General features: G+C 33.8%; 1 protein-coding gene across 1 annotated transcript; it reads left to right on the top strand.

The window, feature by feature from the left end:
* Positions 1-1,975: 1,975 nt before the first annotated feature.
* LOC105796985 (O-fucosyltransferase 9) lies at positions 1,976-11,887 on the top strand. Its single transcript, XM_012626872.2, has 10 exons — positions 1,976-2,519; positions 3,094-3,166; positions 3,930-4,006; positions 4,451-4,539; positions 5,958-6,155; positions 7,083-7,287; positions 7,395-7,562; positions 7,837-8,004; positions 8,136-8,326; positions 11,513-11,887. Exons 1-10 carry the CDS (start codon positions 2,124-2,126, stop codon positions 11,673-11,675), a joined length of 1,728 nt encoding a protein of 575 aa, XP_012482326.1. The 5' UTR covers positions 1,976-2,123; the 3' UTR covers positions 11,676-11,887.
* Positions 11,888-18,014: the final 6,127 nt, after the last annotated feature.

Genomic DNA, 18,014 nt, shown 5'->3' with positions numbered 1-18,014 from the left:
GAATGAATATTGGACCAACATACCAGATCCAAAAGAATGGTCTCAAGAATATCCTATGTATTGTAGCCAAGCAATACAAGACACACCAGCTTGGAAGGATATACATGAAGAAGGATCTAGTGTTTCACAAGCTCCACTATTCTCCAGATACAATAATAATGATGTGATATCACCTGATGACCTTGAAAGAAAAATTGAACAACTGGAGCTTAAATGATACAGGGCACGTGAAGAAAAGAAACGAAAAGTAGAAGAATTAAATATTACCTCTGACATTGATACTGATTATGACACAGATGAAGCTGAGTCATTAGGATAAAAACAAGAAAAGCAGATTTCTTCTTATCTACTTACCCCTATGTAAATTATTGTGTCTCTTTTATCTTTTGTAAAATATGCTGAGTCATGTCCTTTATCTTAATGAGTGATTGTAAAAGCAATTCCTTCTTATCTGCTTATCTTAGCTCTCCTTCTCTATATAAAGATGGAGAAGCTCAGTTGTAAATAAGAACTAGTGGGAAAAATAAAATCTTAGTGTGTGTTTTATAAATCATGTTTTTCTAAGTTCCTTTTGTCTCTTCCAATCTGAATATGGAGTATCTATAAAAGAAAATCTCTCGTGAGTTTAAGAGTATGCTCTGTGTTTGCCATACCTATGGATCCTACACATCAGAAATTAAACTTTAGAAAAGATACCATTAAATTCAAATGAGTTTGAAGAAGTAGTCCGGATTAATTGAGATTAACAGCTAAAAGGCAGTGCCTTGTTGATGGCCAAAAATGAGAAAGAAAGGCCTGTGTTTTGGCATAGCATACCTGCTGTTATGATCCATTAATCTGTGATATTAGTCATAAGCTTTAATACTTTTTACTTTCATAAAATTTTGATTGTAAGGTTGATGACGAAAAATATATTTAATATGAATAGTATACAATTATATGAAAATTTTTTGGTAATTGAAAGTATATCTTTTAAATTTCCACGAGGACAATAATATATATTTAATATGTGAAATCAATTTACTTTTTTAATACGTTTTAAAATATAATTTCCATAATATTTTTAGATAGTTAATGCATAATGGAGATTTTGTACTTTTAAAATTAATTGATTCTAAATCCTTAATTAGTTTTTTATTAGTTAATAATGTCAATTTTTAATATAATCTTTCAAATCCAAATTTCTTCAATTTATTTTAATTATTGACACCTTTTAATATAATATTTTCAAACATTTTATATACTACTAATATATATTATTAATTTTTATATTACGTTTTATTTCATTTTAAAAACAATTATGTTGATAAATACTGTTAGCTTATATAAAAACATTTTATATAAAATAATGAAATAAAATAACTTGCCGCTACTTAGAAAAACACCTTTACAAATGATAAATATATAGTTGTTTAAAATAAATCTATTAAAAGTACTTCAACTTCAAAAACTACCATCTTCCATATAAAAATCTATCATTCATTTAAAAATAAATATATAATTTTAGATAAATCTTCATAGTAGATAAATCTTTTACAAAGATGGTACTTTTTTCATCCCACATAATAAATAGCCATAAAACTAATTATTAAATATTTTTATTAAATATAAATATTATAAATAAATATTAAGTATAATAATAAAATATATTGTACTTTAAAAAAAATTAAGTTCAAATATTAGAGATAATATTATTTGAAATAAAAAAATAAATATGGTTTCAAAAATATAAATATCGATTTATTTTAGAAAAAGAAAACTATACTTTTGCACTCGTTCCAATATTCCTTAATTTATTTTAAATTATGACACTAAAGTGGAAGTTTCCCTTCCTTTGGCAGTCAGCGGTTTAGTTGATGGCGAGTGGACTCTACGTGTTTTAGTTGATAGCTTCATTTACGCCCAAAAGCCTCATCTAAATCTAAAATATATATTATTTATCTTTCAATATATATATTGATTATTTATATTTTCCCTTTTTCTCATCACCGACCTTTTTTTTTTTTGGAAAAAAAGTATTATTTTCCCACTGAAGAATTAAGCAGTTAAGCTTGCCGCCAGATCTTTACTCAAATTTAGGGTTTCTTTTTCTTCATTAAAATTCTTTAAAAACCCGATCTCAAATGCACGGCCTAAGCCGCCTCGGCACCGGCAGTAACCGTTCGGTTTCACCATCCCCGCCTTCCTCGCCGCGGTTCCGCCATGGACGTTACAAGAACTTCGCTGGGGGTGGCGGGGGAGTTGGACGTGGCGGGAAGCAGAGTGCGGCCAATAAGATAGTGTTCGTGTTGATATCGACTGTTTTTCGAAGGAAAGGGGTGCTGTTGTTTGCGCCGTTATTGTATATATCAGGGATGTTATTGTACATGGGATTGTTAGGTTTCGATGTTGTGAGCTTGAAAAATGCGGTTGTTGTTGTTCACAGGCGTTCGCCCCCCGGCTCGGTTTACCGCAGTCCTCAGCTTTTTCAGAAGCTTTGGCCGTATATGGAGGCTGAGAGCAATGCCACTCACAATGCGGTATATATATATATATATATATATATATATATATGTTTGCTTCTACTTATATCTTCGTTGTATTCTATTTTGAGAATCTAAGTTGGGAAAATTAATTTTTGTAGAAATACCTATATAAATTGGCTCATCGAGCTTATGGATATTCTACATGCATTTTTTACTAAGCTTCGAGGGGAAATTGTAGAATTTTTAGAAGAAATTGTAACTTTTATGATTTCTAATATTAAATACGGGAGTGGTTAAATGACATAGGGTCGGTGGATGCCAAAATTAAATTTATAAATTGGCTTTAGTTGCCATGTCAAGGGCATCTTTACTTGCACAGAGAATTTCTGTGTTGATTGAGAAGCTATGATCAAAGCCTTTGGCTTAGAAAAAGGATTAAACTCTGAGCAACCTATTGAGTCACTCTAAATTCTCACGCAAGTGTCAATTGGAGAGTGGAACAGCCTTAAGAAAATGGCACTTGCAGGAGGAAAAAGAACTTTTACCCTGTCTTCATCTGGAGGTCTTTTTAATGTTCATATTAATGAAAAAGTTTGGCTAATGTAATACTAAATTGAAAATCATGCAGCTGATGACAGCATGGAATCTGAAAATGCATCAAGGTTGGAAGCCGTGTGTCAACTCCATTATTTCTAAAACAGGTCTTAGTTCTTATATGATTTTAACAATTATATGAATCAGTTAATGATCTTTCTTGATGATCTTTATTTGCTTTCTTTTCAAAATTTAGTAAGCTAGTTCTATGCAAATCATTCATGTTGTTCTTGTAAATATGGTCTATTAATTTCAACTCTTCCTTGAAGTACTCTTGTCTGACACATATTTTGATTTGGTTATGGGGCTATGATCCTCTAAATGTATCAAAAAAATGTTGAAAATTGAGCATTCCTTGTTTGATGCATACTTAACATTCACCATTGAGTTTGAGTAACAGAATATGGTAATTTTGAATTTCTATTTGAGGGCTATGATCCTCTAAATGTATCAAAAAAATGTAGAAAATTGAGCATACCTTGTTTGATGCATACTTAACATTCACCATTGAGTTTGAGTAACAAAATATGGTAATTTGGAATTTCTATTTGAGGGCTCATATTTCATGTTTATGTACAATTTTTGGGGCATCTTAAATGCTTTGCTTGCACTGAACCAAAGAGAAAAGAAAGGAATGCTTTGCATGCGGTCTCTAGGAGACACATCTATATTATCTTTTGGAAAGTTTAAATAGTACTAAAGTTTTTGGTGGACGCACCTTGATACAAATCTAACAAATAATAAAAACACCACCTATGTTATCCCAAGGTATTAACTGTCATAGGTTGATAATATCACTGATTCTGTTTCGCCATCTCCTGGGCCTCTTGTATATATTAGGAGTTAACTGCTTCTTTTTGTGATTTCAAGGCTTCTCAGAATTGCCGAAGTCTAATGGTTTCCTTATAATTGAAGCGAATGGTGGCTTGAATCAACAACGCCTATCGGTATGTCTTAATTCTTGATGATTTTAGTGCATATTAAATCTCAAACAAACAAAAGTTACTGCAGAATGCTTGCTTGCTCATGTGAACATTAGTCTTTAGTTCCCCTGTTTTCCTTCATGCTCCCTTCTTGATGTTGGAGGTGCCATAATGTGCACCCTGTTATATGGTTTTCTTCTTACTAAAACCTTTAACTCTATTGCATGCAAATATGTTGTTGATGGCATAGGATGGACCATTTGTTCCCAAAAAATGCTGTTAAAATGTGTATGGAGATTTCCTTGAAATATCATGCAGATTCTGGAGTATTGTTGTCTTCATGCTTGCATGAAAATATTTAGCTGTTTTTTCCTTTGTTATATATCACTGTAGTAATAGCTTGTCAATTGTTAATTATAGAAGATAATGGCACTTTTATTTGATCGCTGCTTCATTCTTTTAATACAGATATGTGATGCAGTGGCGGTGGCGTGGCTTCTAAATGCAACTCTTGTCATTCCAATCTTTCATTTGAACAGTGTTTGGCGAGATTCCAGGTTATATAATCACCAGTTTCTTTTTATAATTCACGTTCTCTCTGAATTTAGGTTTGAAATAAATTTTGGCTACCATTCTCTTTGCATAGAAGGAACGATTTTTCAATCATGTTATTTCATTATAGTCACTAATATGGCATAGATTTCTATTAGCATCTTTGTATTCTGGTTTTTATGGAATTCAAGTTACTTTTTTGTGTTTACTAGCTAATTTTCATTTTAGCAATCTAGCCTATTGTCTTGGAGGTGTCATCTTTTGTCTCTTAGGCTACTTGGGTTGCGCTCCTGTAATTGACTGCTCAATTGGCAGAACATGGATTACACTAGGTGTAGCAACCATTAGGCATCCTCCTTAATGCATGGGTGCCCTGTTTTCTTTGTCATTTGTGGGTTCAGGTGGATGTAGAATGGCGTGATTGCTACCGTATAATATTCACAATTCTTGGGGCTATTATACTTGCAAAGTAGCAAGATAAAAGAATAAAATTGAGGATAATTTTGTCACCATGTTCCTCATCTTTTTCCTTTTTTTTTTCTGCCTTCTAAGTATACAAATTGCTTTACAGTTCTAGGGTCTTTGGGGTTCCATAATGCTTTTGCTGATCAGCCATAAGCAATTTCACTGGCTTTAGATCTTTAGTCTTCTTGGTCCTGTTGATTCCTGTTTGAAGAAGATAGTTGAATAGGGATTTTATTGATGGCATTGCTCTTGCCTTCTCTGCCCACCCATCCCAATATTGCTCTTTCTGTTATGTTATGATAGTATACCATTCAAATCAAAATGAATGACGAAGGATTTGGCAGCAGAGTTGTAGACATTAGTCATGGAATGAATTTTAGAAGGTCAGCCTCTAAGGTATAGTCATAGTGTTTTTACTTTTGATAGAACATTTGTAAGCCTTAATGCAAAGTTATACTTTTTTCATTACTTATTTTAAATTTGAAAATAAAATGTCATAAATAAACTATACAAATGAATTTTTTGATCCCAGTTGAGATAAAATTGTTAATGATAATAATGCAAATCCATAAGATGATATTTAATCCTTGTAAAAGATGGCTTTTAATGGCTAGAACTGCTAATTGTCTAGAAACTGCAACAGACTTGCCGATTGCATTGGAAACAGCAGTTATTATTTTAAGCACTTTTAATTGATCAACTGCCTTTAGAGAAGTATAAGTGTATGGATTTGGCTTAATAGAGGGCATCATTTTTAATTTGCCATTTTTTAGACCTCAAGGAGAAACGAGGTCCCCTTGCATGAAACTTGAGACCACCTTTTAAAACAGAAATGATTGTTTTATATTTGAATTACTGCTTCAATCACAATTAGGTTTTTTTTTTCAGTTTTCACCTTTTTCGTTAAGATGCTTCAAATCATTAATGAGTTCCCTTCTTATTTTTCAATTCATTGCAGCAAGTTTGGAGATATATTTGATGAAGGATTTTTTGTACATGCACTTAGAAATCATGTGAATGTGGTCAGAGAGCTCCCTGAAGATGTACTTCAGAGATTTGACTATAATATTAGTAACATTGTTAATTTGAGAGTAAAAGGTTGGTCAAGCGCAGCCCATTATCTCCAGAAGGTTCTTCCAAAGCTAGAGGCAATGGGGTACTCATTTTACTTTTATTTATTGTGTACCATATTTACCTTTCCCTGTAGAAAAAAACAAAATTGTGAGAAATTCAAACTAACATTAATGTTCTTCGGGATGGACAGAAACTTGAATGGTCTTATGGAAGTGAAGTACATTCACCTTTAGAAGAAACAGTAATATTGAAAGAATGATGATGAGTGAGAACAATGTAAAGACTGTAAAAACTAATGATGATGAGTGAGAACAATGTAAAGACTGTAAAAACTAAGGTTTATGTGTAAATTCGTTTGGAGCAGTTATGAGAGTCCTTTCCCTCTTTCCTTTTGGGGGAGCTAACTGCATTTCAGCAAAATTTCAAATGTTTCCAAGTAAAGAAAGATTTAGTAAAGTTGAATGTCTAAATAATAGTTGGGGAATGCTAAAACAAATCACATGTTGAAATTAAGCAGAATGCTCTTACTGTAACCAAAAAACCTTGAAGGACAGTTTGCCTTGCTATTATCTGTTCAGCACATGACACTAATGTACATGGTGTTCTTTCATCGATCATATTGTCAAAGCAAAAGCAGTTATTGATCATAGTTCTTCAATTTAGTTTAATTCATTAAACATGCCTTGTGATAGTTGGAACATAATCTTATTTAATTCATGCTGTATATTTCTGATTTATCTTCAGAAGTTGGAAGCATTTTATTCTTTTGGATTGTTTGAAGTCTTACATTTACTAGTAGTAGGCTTCTCTACATTTTATGACTCTCTTGAGTTATGTCCAGTGAGAGCTGTGAATATTTTATATATATGTATATGTATTGTTCTCTTTACTTCTATTTCATCTACGCTTCCACGTGTTCCATTTCCAATAACAGGTTAAAGGCTTTTTTGACATGGATTTGCAACAAATCATATGCAATAAGCTTACTGCTATATGATTTCATTTTCAGGGCTGTTCGTATTGCACCCTTCTCTAACAGGTTGGCATATTCCGTTCCTTCTAATGTACAAGGGGTTAGGTGCTTATCCAATTTTCAAGCACTGAGGTTTGCAGAACCTATAAGGACACTTGCTGATAAAATGGTCGAGAGGATGGTCATGAATAGCTCCCATACTGGAGGGAAATATGTTTCAGTGCATCTTCGGTTTGAAATGGTGTTCTTCTTGTTTCTTGTACTTTGGTGGATGATTTTTTGATTCATGAATTTAACGTTTAGCCAAATTGTGCTCTAGTTCTGAAAGATAATGTTTTCTTTGGGAAGGATATGGTTGCATTTTCCTGCTGTGAATATGATGGTGGGGAAGAAGAGAAACGTGAAATGGATATTGCTAGAGAAAGAAGTTGGAGAGGAAAATTTAGGCGAAGGGGCAGAGTTATAAGGCCAGGTGCAAATCGTATGGATGGAAAATGCCCTTTAACTCCTTTGGAGGTATCCAACTATAACTTGTTTTCTCGTTTGTGTGGTTAACTTTAGCACATGTTACCCAATGTTCTCAGTCAAGTCATTCTTGAATGTTTTTTTTTACTGGACAACATATTAATTCTGGAAAACTAATGTTGCATACTGGAGTGTATATTTGATGGTACTGCAATCTTATTTGGCGATTCTCCTTGTTCAGTATTTGAATGTTTAGATATTGGTGTTTCAGGGTACGCAACTGTCATTTCTGTCAACTGATTTATTAATCTATTTACTTCTTTAGGTGGGACTGATGCTTAGAGGCATGGGTTTCGATAACAATACATCAGTGTTTGTCGCAGCAGGAAATATTTACAAAGCAGAAAAATACATGGCTCCCCTTAAACAGATGTTTCCGCTTTTAGAAACAAAGGATACATTGGCTACTCCAGAAGAGCTTGCTCCATTCAAGGTATTAAGCTTTTGACCTGTTGGGCTGCTTTGTTAAGTCAGACAGAGCAATATCTAATTATAATTGCTTCAAAGGAGGAAGAAGAAAACTAGAAATGATTCAATTCTTTAACATTCTAGTTCATAATGTAGGGCCACTCATCTAGGTTGGCAGCACTAGACTACACCGTTTGCCTTCATAGTGAAGTATTTGTCACAACACAAGGTGGAAATTTCCCCCACTTCTTAATGGGTCATCGTCGCTATTTATTTGGAGGACATGCAAAAACAATTAAGCCTGACAAAAGGAAATTAGCGCTGCTATTTGATAGCCCTCATATCAGGTAAATTGCGCTTCAAATCCATTTCATTCTTGTTAGTACTTTTTGGTCAGATAAGTTATTTTAAAAAGTTGATTTTGCTTTCATTAAATTCCCTTTTGTCTTGTTGGGAGGTTTGGCTTGTTCCGTTGTCAAACTGATTGCTATTAAGCTTCCACATGCTCTAGGTCAGTTGAGTTTGAAGTAACACTACTCTAGTGTTATTAAGTCAGTTGGGGCTGGAAGCAAGCATTTGGCTAATGCAAAGCTTCCATATGCAACAAATCAGAAGCAGTCCCACTTGCAACTTTTATACAAGTTATCATTGTTTCCTAATGGTTCCTGATCCCTGGTCTTTCATGCCTGTTTCTCCATTGCTCTTAACTTCAAACACTCCATCTACTTGCAACTAATCAAGAGATTGTTAAATTCTGTTTGATCAAATGAGGCCATTTAGTTACATCATAGATTCCAGTAATTACAAGTTGACCTTGCCAGACCATTTTCCTTGAAAGTTTGGATGGGGTATAAAGGAAATCACTTCAATTAGGATCTTTAAAAGTCTAATATCAATTGCATTGTTGGGGGGATTTCAAATTTAGGAGAAATTTCTAGATGGAAATTGAGCACCTAAAATTGCCATTTGAAACTCCACATAAAGGTGGTTTTCTGTCATGGACAACCCAGATTGGATTGGTTGGTTGGAGCAAACACCAGAGACTTGCCCCGTTTGGTGCTAGGAATAAAATATGGCGTCTCTTGAACCCGCAAAAAGTTGGTTCTGCCAGTATAACATGATTGGTTTTTGCTCTTTCTAATTTTTTCCCAAAAATTTGTAAGCTATGAGATTTAAACCTTTAACTTATTAATTCTATATTCAATACCATACCATTTTGTTAATTGCATATTTTCATTAAGAATATGATATTTATTATTAAATTTAATTATTTAATATCATTTTAAAAAAATTTATTGATCAGTTCAACTGGTCAAATTGGTTTAACAATCGAGGTCCTATGGTTCGACTTCTAGTTGAATTCTTTTAACACTAGTGGGTTTTCAGAACTCCATTAAATCTCCGTAAAAAGACATTTTTTAGTTATTATGCGTGTAGATATATTTCTTAATAATATTTATACATTTTTTTACAATTGTGCTAATATTGCAATTTTTTGGATTTTTTTTTTCTTTTTCTTATCTCTAATGTCATTTTCTTTTTTTTTTTCTTTATTATTTTGGATCTCATCAAATTTTAGTAGTCAAATTTCTTTCAAAGAAATATTTATCCACACAATACAATTACATTGGATTTTTGAATTAGTGCATTTGAATATGCTTTCTTTTAAAGAATCTTCAAATTCCGCTTCCAAATGCACTTTAAGTTAACATTAGTTCCTCTTAAACTCTTAATAGGAAGCCAAGACAAGTGGTCTTTCATTGCTGGCATTGTGTTTTTTGATCAGGACTGATTTTCTTATTTTCATTCAAGCATTAGTAAAGTTACCTCAGTTTGGCTTTGCTGCCAATATTTGTCTACATCTTTCCATCCATTCAATGTGCTGCTTTAAATGAAAAGAGCCTGATAAAGAGCATGCCTAGTGGTATGTGCATGACAAGTTCACTGATAGCAATAGTCAAGACATTGCAGCTTCTAGTGGTGAGAAAAATAAACCTTATTAGGATTCTTTTTCACTCACCACCTCTATGCTGGTTGGCAGTAATTCAAGACCTTTGCATATGTAGCAAAAATGTGTGTAACCAATCTTACATGAGCAGTAGAACTTGGGAGAAGGGGTTGGGGATAACGAACGACTTCGAAATTTTGTTACATTTAGGATTCTTGTAGCTAGAAAAGTCATTCATAATGGCATTCTTCTTAGTTAGGCAATCAATACCACTTGATTCAAATCTCTATAACCATGACTCCACTACCAAAGTCATCTGATAATGCAATTACGGTCTTCGCATGTTATAGCTGATTTGAAAATTGAGTGATCTTGGACTCCTGCTGTAACTGACCCATCTCGAATAGTGTCCTTTTTATCTTTTTATTTTGTATCATGCTTTTCATCAAATTGGAAATAGCATGCCTTGTGCAGCCACTGAACATTGGGAAGATCAATTATCTAATAAGAACAAACAACTTTGAAATTTTGTTACTTTTAGGATTCAAATAGTAGCTAGAGAAGTCTCATCCTTACCACCATCCTTCTTAGCTTGGCAGTCTATATGAGATGATTCAAATATTTTTTTTTGTTCATCACCCCACTGCCAAAACCATATTATAGCCGACTTAAAAGTTGAGTGATCTTGTACTGCTGTTATAACTGTTCATCTTGAATAATGTATATCCTAAAAGTGATCCGCCAGTGCATCACTGTTGATTGTTGGGACCTATGCAAAGAACAAACTATCACTGGCAGAAAAAAGAATGGGTCTTCTTGTTTTATCTTTTATCCAACTTAGTAGGCCTTTGAATTTTCAATATGCTCCTCTTTCTAAAATTGGAACCTCTTACTATTTATTTTCTCTATTATCTTTTGTGCATTCCCCTAGCTGCAATTTTTTATGTTCTAGATGTTCTAGTTGTAATGTTTGGTTGGGTTCTACTACTTGAATGATCAGTTTAATTATTGCTTTGGGTAAATTCTATTTACACTCCATGTGGTTCGACTCTTTCCATGTAACACCATGAGATTGCGTTTTTGTTCCTAGAGCATGGTTACTCGTTAAGTTTCATCCAATGAAATCATCTTATTCCTTCACAATTAAGGGTATTTTGTATTTTTATCATGTAAAGTATAGAACTCACAAGGTGCTATATTAGAATAGTTGAAACAAGTGGTATTGTTGGAGTTTATGTTATTATTTTTTGTTTCACACGAGTTGTTCATAGTTGATATTTGATTTTGCATTTTCGAGCATGGCCTCTTATCTCTTCTTTCCTTCTTTAACTAGTTGGATGTAAGCATCATATGCAAAATCCTACTCTGTTTATCAAGTGTGTTGGTTGGAATGAGTACGACTTTCATGACTTCTTTCTTTGATTCAATATATTCTCAAAATAGAAAATTAAATATTTTATTAATTTGTCACCAACCCTGTTCAAAGGGGATACTTCAAAATTATGATATATTGTAATAATATTTTCTGTCAAGTGCATTTGATACTAAAAATATTACTGTTATGTTGCTGGTGTGTGTTTGATAGGTGGGAAACCTTCAGACGGCAGATGAAAGATATGCTGCGGCATAGTGATGTGAAGGGAGGTGAACTGAAGAAACCCAGCGGTTCAGTCTACACATTTCCCATGCCAGATTGCATGTGTAAACAAACAGAGGCAGCAGCAAATGAAAGCAGTTTGAGTTTTTGAGTACAGACTCTCCCTGTAATTTTATGGTGTATCGTCATGCGATTGAGATGTAGGGTTTAATTCTTTAGTTTTTGATTAGATTATAGATTCTTTCAGGTTTCGATTCTTTCAAGATTGAATTGTTCATAATGATTAATTTAGCACGCTGTAAACTTATTGTTGTATATGATATAAATATATGATCCATCATAGTTTATTGGTGGTTTTGGTAACATGCTTTTACGAGCTGCTCTACTAATTTTGGGCAACTTCCAGCCAACTAGGGTCTTAGGGTTGGGGATTAGATCATATCAGAATCATGTGCTTTTGGCAACCACAGCTGTAGCATCCCTCCTTTGCTTTCATGATCTCTATTAAAAAAATTGTAAGTTTATGAATAACTTCTAAAATTAAAATATTATAATAATTATATATTTTAAGACTTATTATTTGGTGAAAATTTTTAAATCCACAAGTCCCATTTATTTTCGTTTTAGTATCTTAAATACAACCTAGGGAGATAAATTTGATGATTAATGGAATATTTTCATGTCAAACGTAAAAGAAGGAATTGTGCTGAGACATTATATCTTAAACAAGGGGATATAGGTGGATCGAGCAAAGACCAAAGTCAGAAAAGGTACCTCACCTGTTGGTAGAGTTAGAAGTGTTTTGGGCTATGTTGGATTTTATCTACGTTCTATTAAAGATTTAAATTTTTTTTTACAAAAAAATTATAAGGAAAACATTTGAACATCAATATATATATCTATATAAAAAAAAATGCTCTTGCCAAATGCTTTCGCTAGCAATGAATGTCTAGGATCTACACTGTCGACGAATCTACTACGGGCGACTAAGAAGGTTAGGAATAAAGATGATGAATCAGTGGCTAATGTTGATCAGGTGATGAAGGAGCCCAAACCTCGCAAAGTTTCTTTCAAAGACATGTTGATGGGGAGTGGAAGGAGGAAAAAGATGAGGATGTGCACCTCCCAACTGGAGGATGATGATGAGATTACATTCATTGAAGGTGATGTCAATATATCTCTAAATGGACCGTACCCTCAAATCTGCTTTTCTGAAAGAGTCTATAGTCTGATCGATGTATTATAAAATGGCCATCCATGCATTAGCAAACCTAGACTTCAACACTGTGAGCTCACTATATTTGCAAACTCACCAATACTATGAGCTCATTATATCTGTGAGCTCACCAACACTGCGAGCTCCTTACCTTGCAAGTCTCCAACTTGCCAACTTGTACTGAAACAATGATGATTTTTTTTATTAGACATTTTGGTTGCTGATTAGATTGAAACCAACCATTAAGGAAGCAAGTTAACTGAATCTAGTTGCAAGACTAAGTCAAGTTGTAATTATTTTATCATTATTTTCAGCTTAATTAATCTTTCTTGTTCCCGTAAACATAGCAATCAATTTTTTATGAAATAGTTGATCACAAGATGATCTTTCTCCAATTTTTTTTATTTTATTTTTTTCCTTCTGTTTCAATTCTTTCTTCATAAAAAATCTAACAATCGGTATCTAGAGCAACTTATCTTTGAGGGCCTATTTTCGTAAAAATGTCTTACGAAACTTTACGCCACCACCACCCTTTGTTTTTATAGGAGAAAACTATCTGGTTAGTCAAAAAGAAAACCTATCTTTAAGCCTTTAATCTTTAGGAAATTGTAAATGCTGAAATAGAACCACCAGTGTTGAGGCCAAATCCCACATTTACTCAAATAAAACAATACATTGAGGAATGTGCCAAAAAACACAAGGCGATTTCTTGCCTACAAAACAGTGTTTCAGACATGATCTTTACAAGAATCATGGCCTGTGATACTCCCAAATAAGCTTGGGATAAGCTTAAAGAGGAGTTTCAGGGTTCACAGAAGACAATGCAGCAGCAGATGATAAATCTCAGATGGGATTTTGAAAACTTCAAGATGAAGGAAGTTGAGATTGTAAAGCAATATTCAGATCGAATCATGGCAGTGGTGAACCTGGTAAGACTGCTAGGGGACTAGTTTGCGAATAATCGAGTAGTTGAGAAGGTGATTACCACACTTCCTGAGAGATACGAATCAAAGATTTCTTCACTGAAAGATTCAAGGGATCTATTAATCATCTCACTCTCAGAGCTAATCAATGCTCTATATGTTCTAGAACAAAGAAGGGCAAGCAGAGAAGAATAACATTTTGAAGGAGCTTTTCAAGCCAGAAACAGAGATGCTGCGAGCTCTTTAAGTCAGAAAGAAAAAACGAGCTGGTCAGATAAGAATTAGAAGTCAAAGAAAGATAGTAGAAATAAAAAATATCCATCGTGCTCACACTGCAAAAATTTGGGGCATCCTAAGAAGTTTTGTTGGTTTAGGCTTAATGCTCAATGCAAAAATTACAAGCAGTTTGGCCATGTAGAGAAAGTATACAAAATCACAGGGCATACACAACAACAAAATACTGAGGCACAGATAGCAGAAGTAGAAGATCTAATGTTCACAGCCTCCTGTAAAGTCAAGCTCACTACTTCCTGCGAAGCCCAGTTTGCCACACCATACGAGCATATTTAAGAATGTTGACAAAAGGTTCCATTCCAAGGTGAAAGTTGGAAATGGCTAGTATATCGAAGTAGTTGGAAAGAGAGATGTTTTGATCAAAACTCCATCAGGTACTAAACTTGTCATAGATGTTCTTTTAGTTCCTGACATAGACCAAAATATGCTAAGTGTAGGATAGCTGCTCGAGAAAAATTATTCTGTGGTATTCAAGGATAACAAATGTCTAATCCTTGATCTGAGTGGATGTGAGCTCATATAAACAAAAATGATAGATAGAAGTTTTGCAGTCAACTAGAACTTAGCAACTTTAGTAGCATTTACTACCTTACTGGATGAAACCATGTTATGGCATAGAAGGATGAGACATGTTGACTACAAATCTTTAAATCATATGTCCAATAATAACCTGGTTGAAAATTTATCAAATATGGTTGATCATGAAGATGTATACGAGGTGTGTCAGCTTGGAAAACATGCAAAGTCTCTATTTCCTGCGAATACAACATGGCGAGCCACTGAAAAATTGCACTTAGTACATACTGACATTTGCAGACCCATGAAAACAAGTTCGCTAAATGGAAGTAAGTACTTTGTGTTGTTTATAGATGATAGTACAAGGTTTTGTTGGGTGTACTTCATGAAGAACAAGTCTGAGGTGGTTGAAATCTTCAAGTTTAAAGCCATGGTTGAGAACCAAAGTGATTGCAAGCTCAAAATGGTAAGATCAAACAATGGGGCAGAATACACCTCAGAAAAGTATGAAAAATTTTGCGAAGAGTCTGGTATTCATCATCAATTGACCAATTTGTACACTCCATAGAAGAATGGAGTAAATGAAAAAAAAATAGAACTGTGATGAATATGGCTTGTTGCTTGCTGTTTGAAAGTAAACTGCCAAATGATTTTTGGGCAGAGACAGTAAACACTTCTATTTACCTGCTAGACTACCTATTAAAGCTATTGAAGGGAAGACACCATTTGATTCCTGTTATGGTTTTAAACATTCTGTTTCACATTTAAAAGTATTTAGTTGCACTTGTTTTGTTCATGTTCTAGAAGAAAAAAAAGCAAGCTGGACAGTAGATCACAACTAGGGATATTTGTTGGATATTCCAGTGTTAGGAAATGATACAAAATCTATAATCCCTTCACCAAGAAAATTATCACAAGTAGAGATGTGAAGTTTGATGAAAGAAAAATTTGGAATTGGACTGCAACAAAGGAGTAGATGTGTGAACAAGGCAGTCTAAAATTTGATATGTGAGCCACTGGAGACCAAACTGTAAATGATGCAGTTGATGAACAACCAGTACGAGGAATCAGGTCTATCATTGAAATCTATCAATAGTGTAATCTGGTGAAGCTAGAACCAGTCACTTTTGAAGAGCTGCTTAACAAGCTGAATGGCGAACAATTATGAAAGATGAAATCACCATGACCAACAAAAATGAAACATAGGAGCTTGTGGATAGACCAGTTCACAAGAAAGTAATTGGAGTCAAATGGGTGTTCAGAACCAAGATGAATCCTTATGGATCAATCAACAAATATAAAGCGAGGTTGGTTGCGAAAGGGTTTAACAACAATATCGAGTGGACTTCATTGAAACCTTTTCCCCTGTTGCAATGTTAGACATCATAAGGCTGCTACTGACTCTTGCTGTTTAAAAGGGTTGGAGAATATATCAGATGGATGTGAATTCAACCTTTCTAAATGGCTTTCTGAAGGAAGAAATTTATGTCAAGCAACCACAAGGATTCGCAGTATCTGGGTGTAAGGCCAAGGTGTATAAACTAAATAAAATGCTATATGGCTTGAAGAAAGCACCAAGAACGTGGTATGGCAAAATTAAAAGTCATCTGATAGTGATGGGTTTTAAAAGAAGCATCAGCGAGCCCACTTTATATGTGAAGAAAACTGGTAATGAAATACTTCTCACTATTTCATTATATGTTGATGATTTACTTGTGATTGGTAGCAACAACAAACTAGTGATTCTATTCAAGGATCAGATGCAATGTCAGTCTTAGGTGAAATGACATACTTCATTGGTCTGGAGTTGAATCAAGATAGTGATGCAATCTTCATAAACCAAAAGGGATTTGCGATAAAAATTCTACGAAGATATAACATGGAGAATTGTAAATCTGCGAGCACCCTTATCGCACAAGGAGAGAAGCTCATTAGTAATAAAGATGTTGAGAAGGTTGATAAAGCAAGCTACAAAAGCGTCTAGGCCTGACATACTGTTCGTTTTAAGTCTGTTATCTAGATACTTGAATTTTTGTAATGAGAACCATTTCAAGGTAGCCAAAAAAGTCCTGCGATATGTGAAAGGAACTCTAAGCTTTGTAGTGAAGTTTATGAAGATAGAAAAGTTCAAGTTACTTGTTATTCAAACAATGATTGGGCTAGATCTACCGAAGACATGATGAGTACTTTTGGCTATTTCTTCACTCTAGGATCAAGTGTTTTTTGTTGGAGTTCAAAGAAGTAGGAAACTATAGCACAGTCAACAGCTGAAGCTGAATATGTTGCAGCCACAGCAGCAGTAAATCAAGCTATTTGGTTAAGGAAACTGCTGAATGATTTGAATTTAAAACAAGAAGAAGCAATAGAGATTAAATGCAATAATCGATTTGTTGTTGCAATTGCAAAAAATCCAGTGTTCCATGGAAGAACAAAACACTTCAAAATCAAGTATCATTTTGTGATAGAAGTGGAGCAAGCCAAGGAAGTCACATTGGTTCACTGCAGTTCGCAAGATCAATTGGCTAATATTCTAACAAAATCTCTTAGGAAAATGAGGTTTGAAAAGCTACGTTATGATATTGGGCTTTGAAACATGGAGGCCAAAGAGGAGTATTGTAAAATGGCCATCCATGCATTAGCAAACCCAGACTTCAACACTGTGAGCTCACCATATCTACAAGCTCACCAACAATACGAGCTCACCATATTTGTGAGCTCACCAACACTGTGAGCTCATCAACACTACGTGCTCACCGAGACTGCGAGCTTCTTACCTTGCAAGTTGCCAACTTGCACTAAAATAGTGATGATTTTTTTGATTAGACGTTTTGGTTGCTGATTAGACTAAAATCAACCATTAAGGAAGCAAGTTAACTAAATTTAGTTGCAAGACTAAGCCAAGTTGTAATTATTTTATTATTATTTTCAACTTATTTAATCTTTCTTGTTCCTGTAAACATAACAATTAGTCGTTTATGAAACAGTTGATCACAAGCTAATCTTTCTCTAATTTTTTATTCTTTTTTACTTTCGTTTCAGTTCTTTCTTCATAAAAACTCCAACACGATGACAACCTGAAACAAAGGGTTATTGTCCGCATGCTTGGAAGATGTAACAACTCATTTTTAGTGGTGTCAAAAATAGTGGTTTCAAGACCACAATTCAAATGAGTGAATTATTGTTTTAATATTTATTTAATGTCTACGGGGTTATATTAAGGCTGTATTAAAAAGTCATTAAGAAATTTTGATGTTTAAATGGTTAATTAGGTAAAAAGAACTAAATCGTAAAAAAGTATAAAAGTTGAGTTCTATTAGTTAAAAATTTCGTTAAGAAATTTTGATGTTTAAATGTTTTATTAAAATTTTAATGGTTTTAAAAGGTTAATTAGGTAATTTGATAATTAAGTTAAAATGTTAGTTAATTAAAAGATGAAAAGCTATCATCTTTCTCATTTTGTTCAAGCCATAGTCGTTTCCACCATTAGAGAAGAAGGTTAGGTTCGGCCAAGCTTTTTTTGTTGCATGTAATTGAATTCAGG

The sequence above is a fragment of the Gossypium raimondii genome, chromosome 3, assembly GCF_025698545.1.
Source record: "Gossypium raimondii isolate GPD5lz chromosome 3, ASM2569854v1, whole genome shotgun sequence".
In the NCBI taxonomy this organism is placed as follows: Eukaryota; Viridiplantae; Streptophyta; class Magnoliopsida; order Malvales; family Malvaceae; genus Gossypium; species Gossypium raimondii.
Note: the sequence above shows the minus strand (reverse complement) of the source record. Positions and strands in the feature narration are given on the sequence as shown.

Coding starts and splice junctions, on each gene's coding strand:
- LOC105796985 (XM_012626872.2), top strand. CDS start 2,124: ATGCACGGCCTAAGCCGCCTCGGCACCGGCAGTAACCGTTCGGTTTCA. Junction 3,167..3,929: donor CTCCATTATTTCTAAAACAG/GTCTTAGTTCTT, acceptor TGTGATTTCAAG/GCTTCTCAGAATTGCCGAAG. Junction 8,327..11,512: donor TTTGATAGCCCTCATATCAG/GTAAATTGCGCT, acceptor TGTGTTTGATAG/GTGGGAAACCTTCAGACGGC.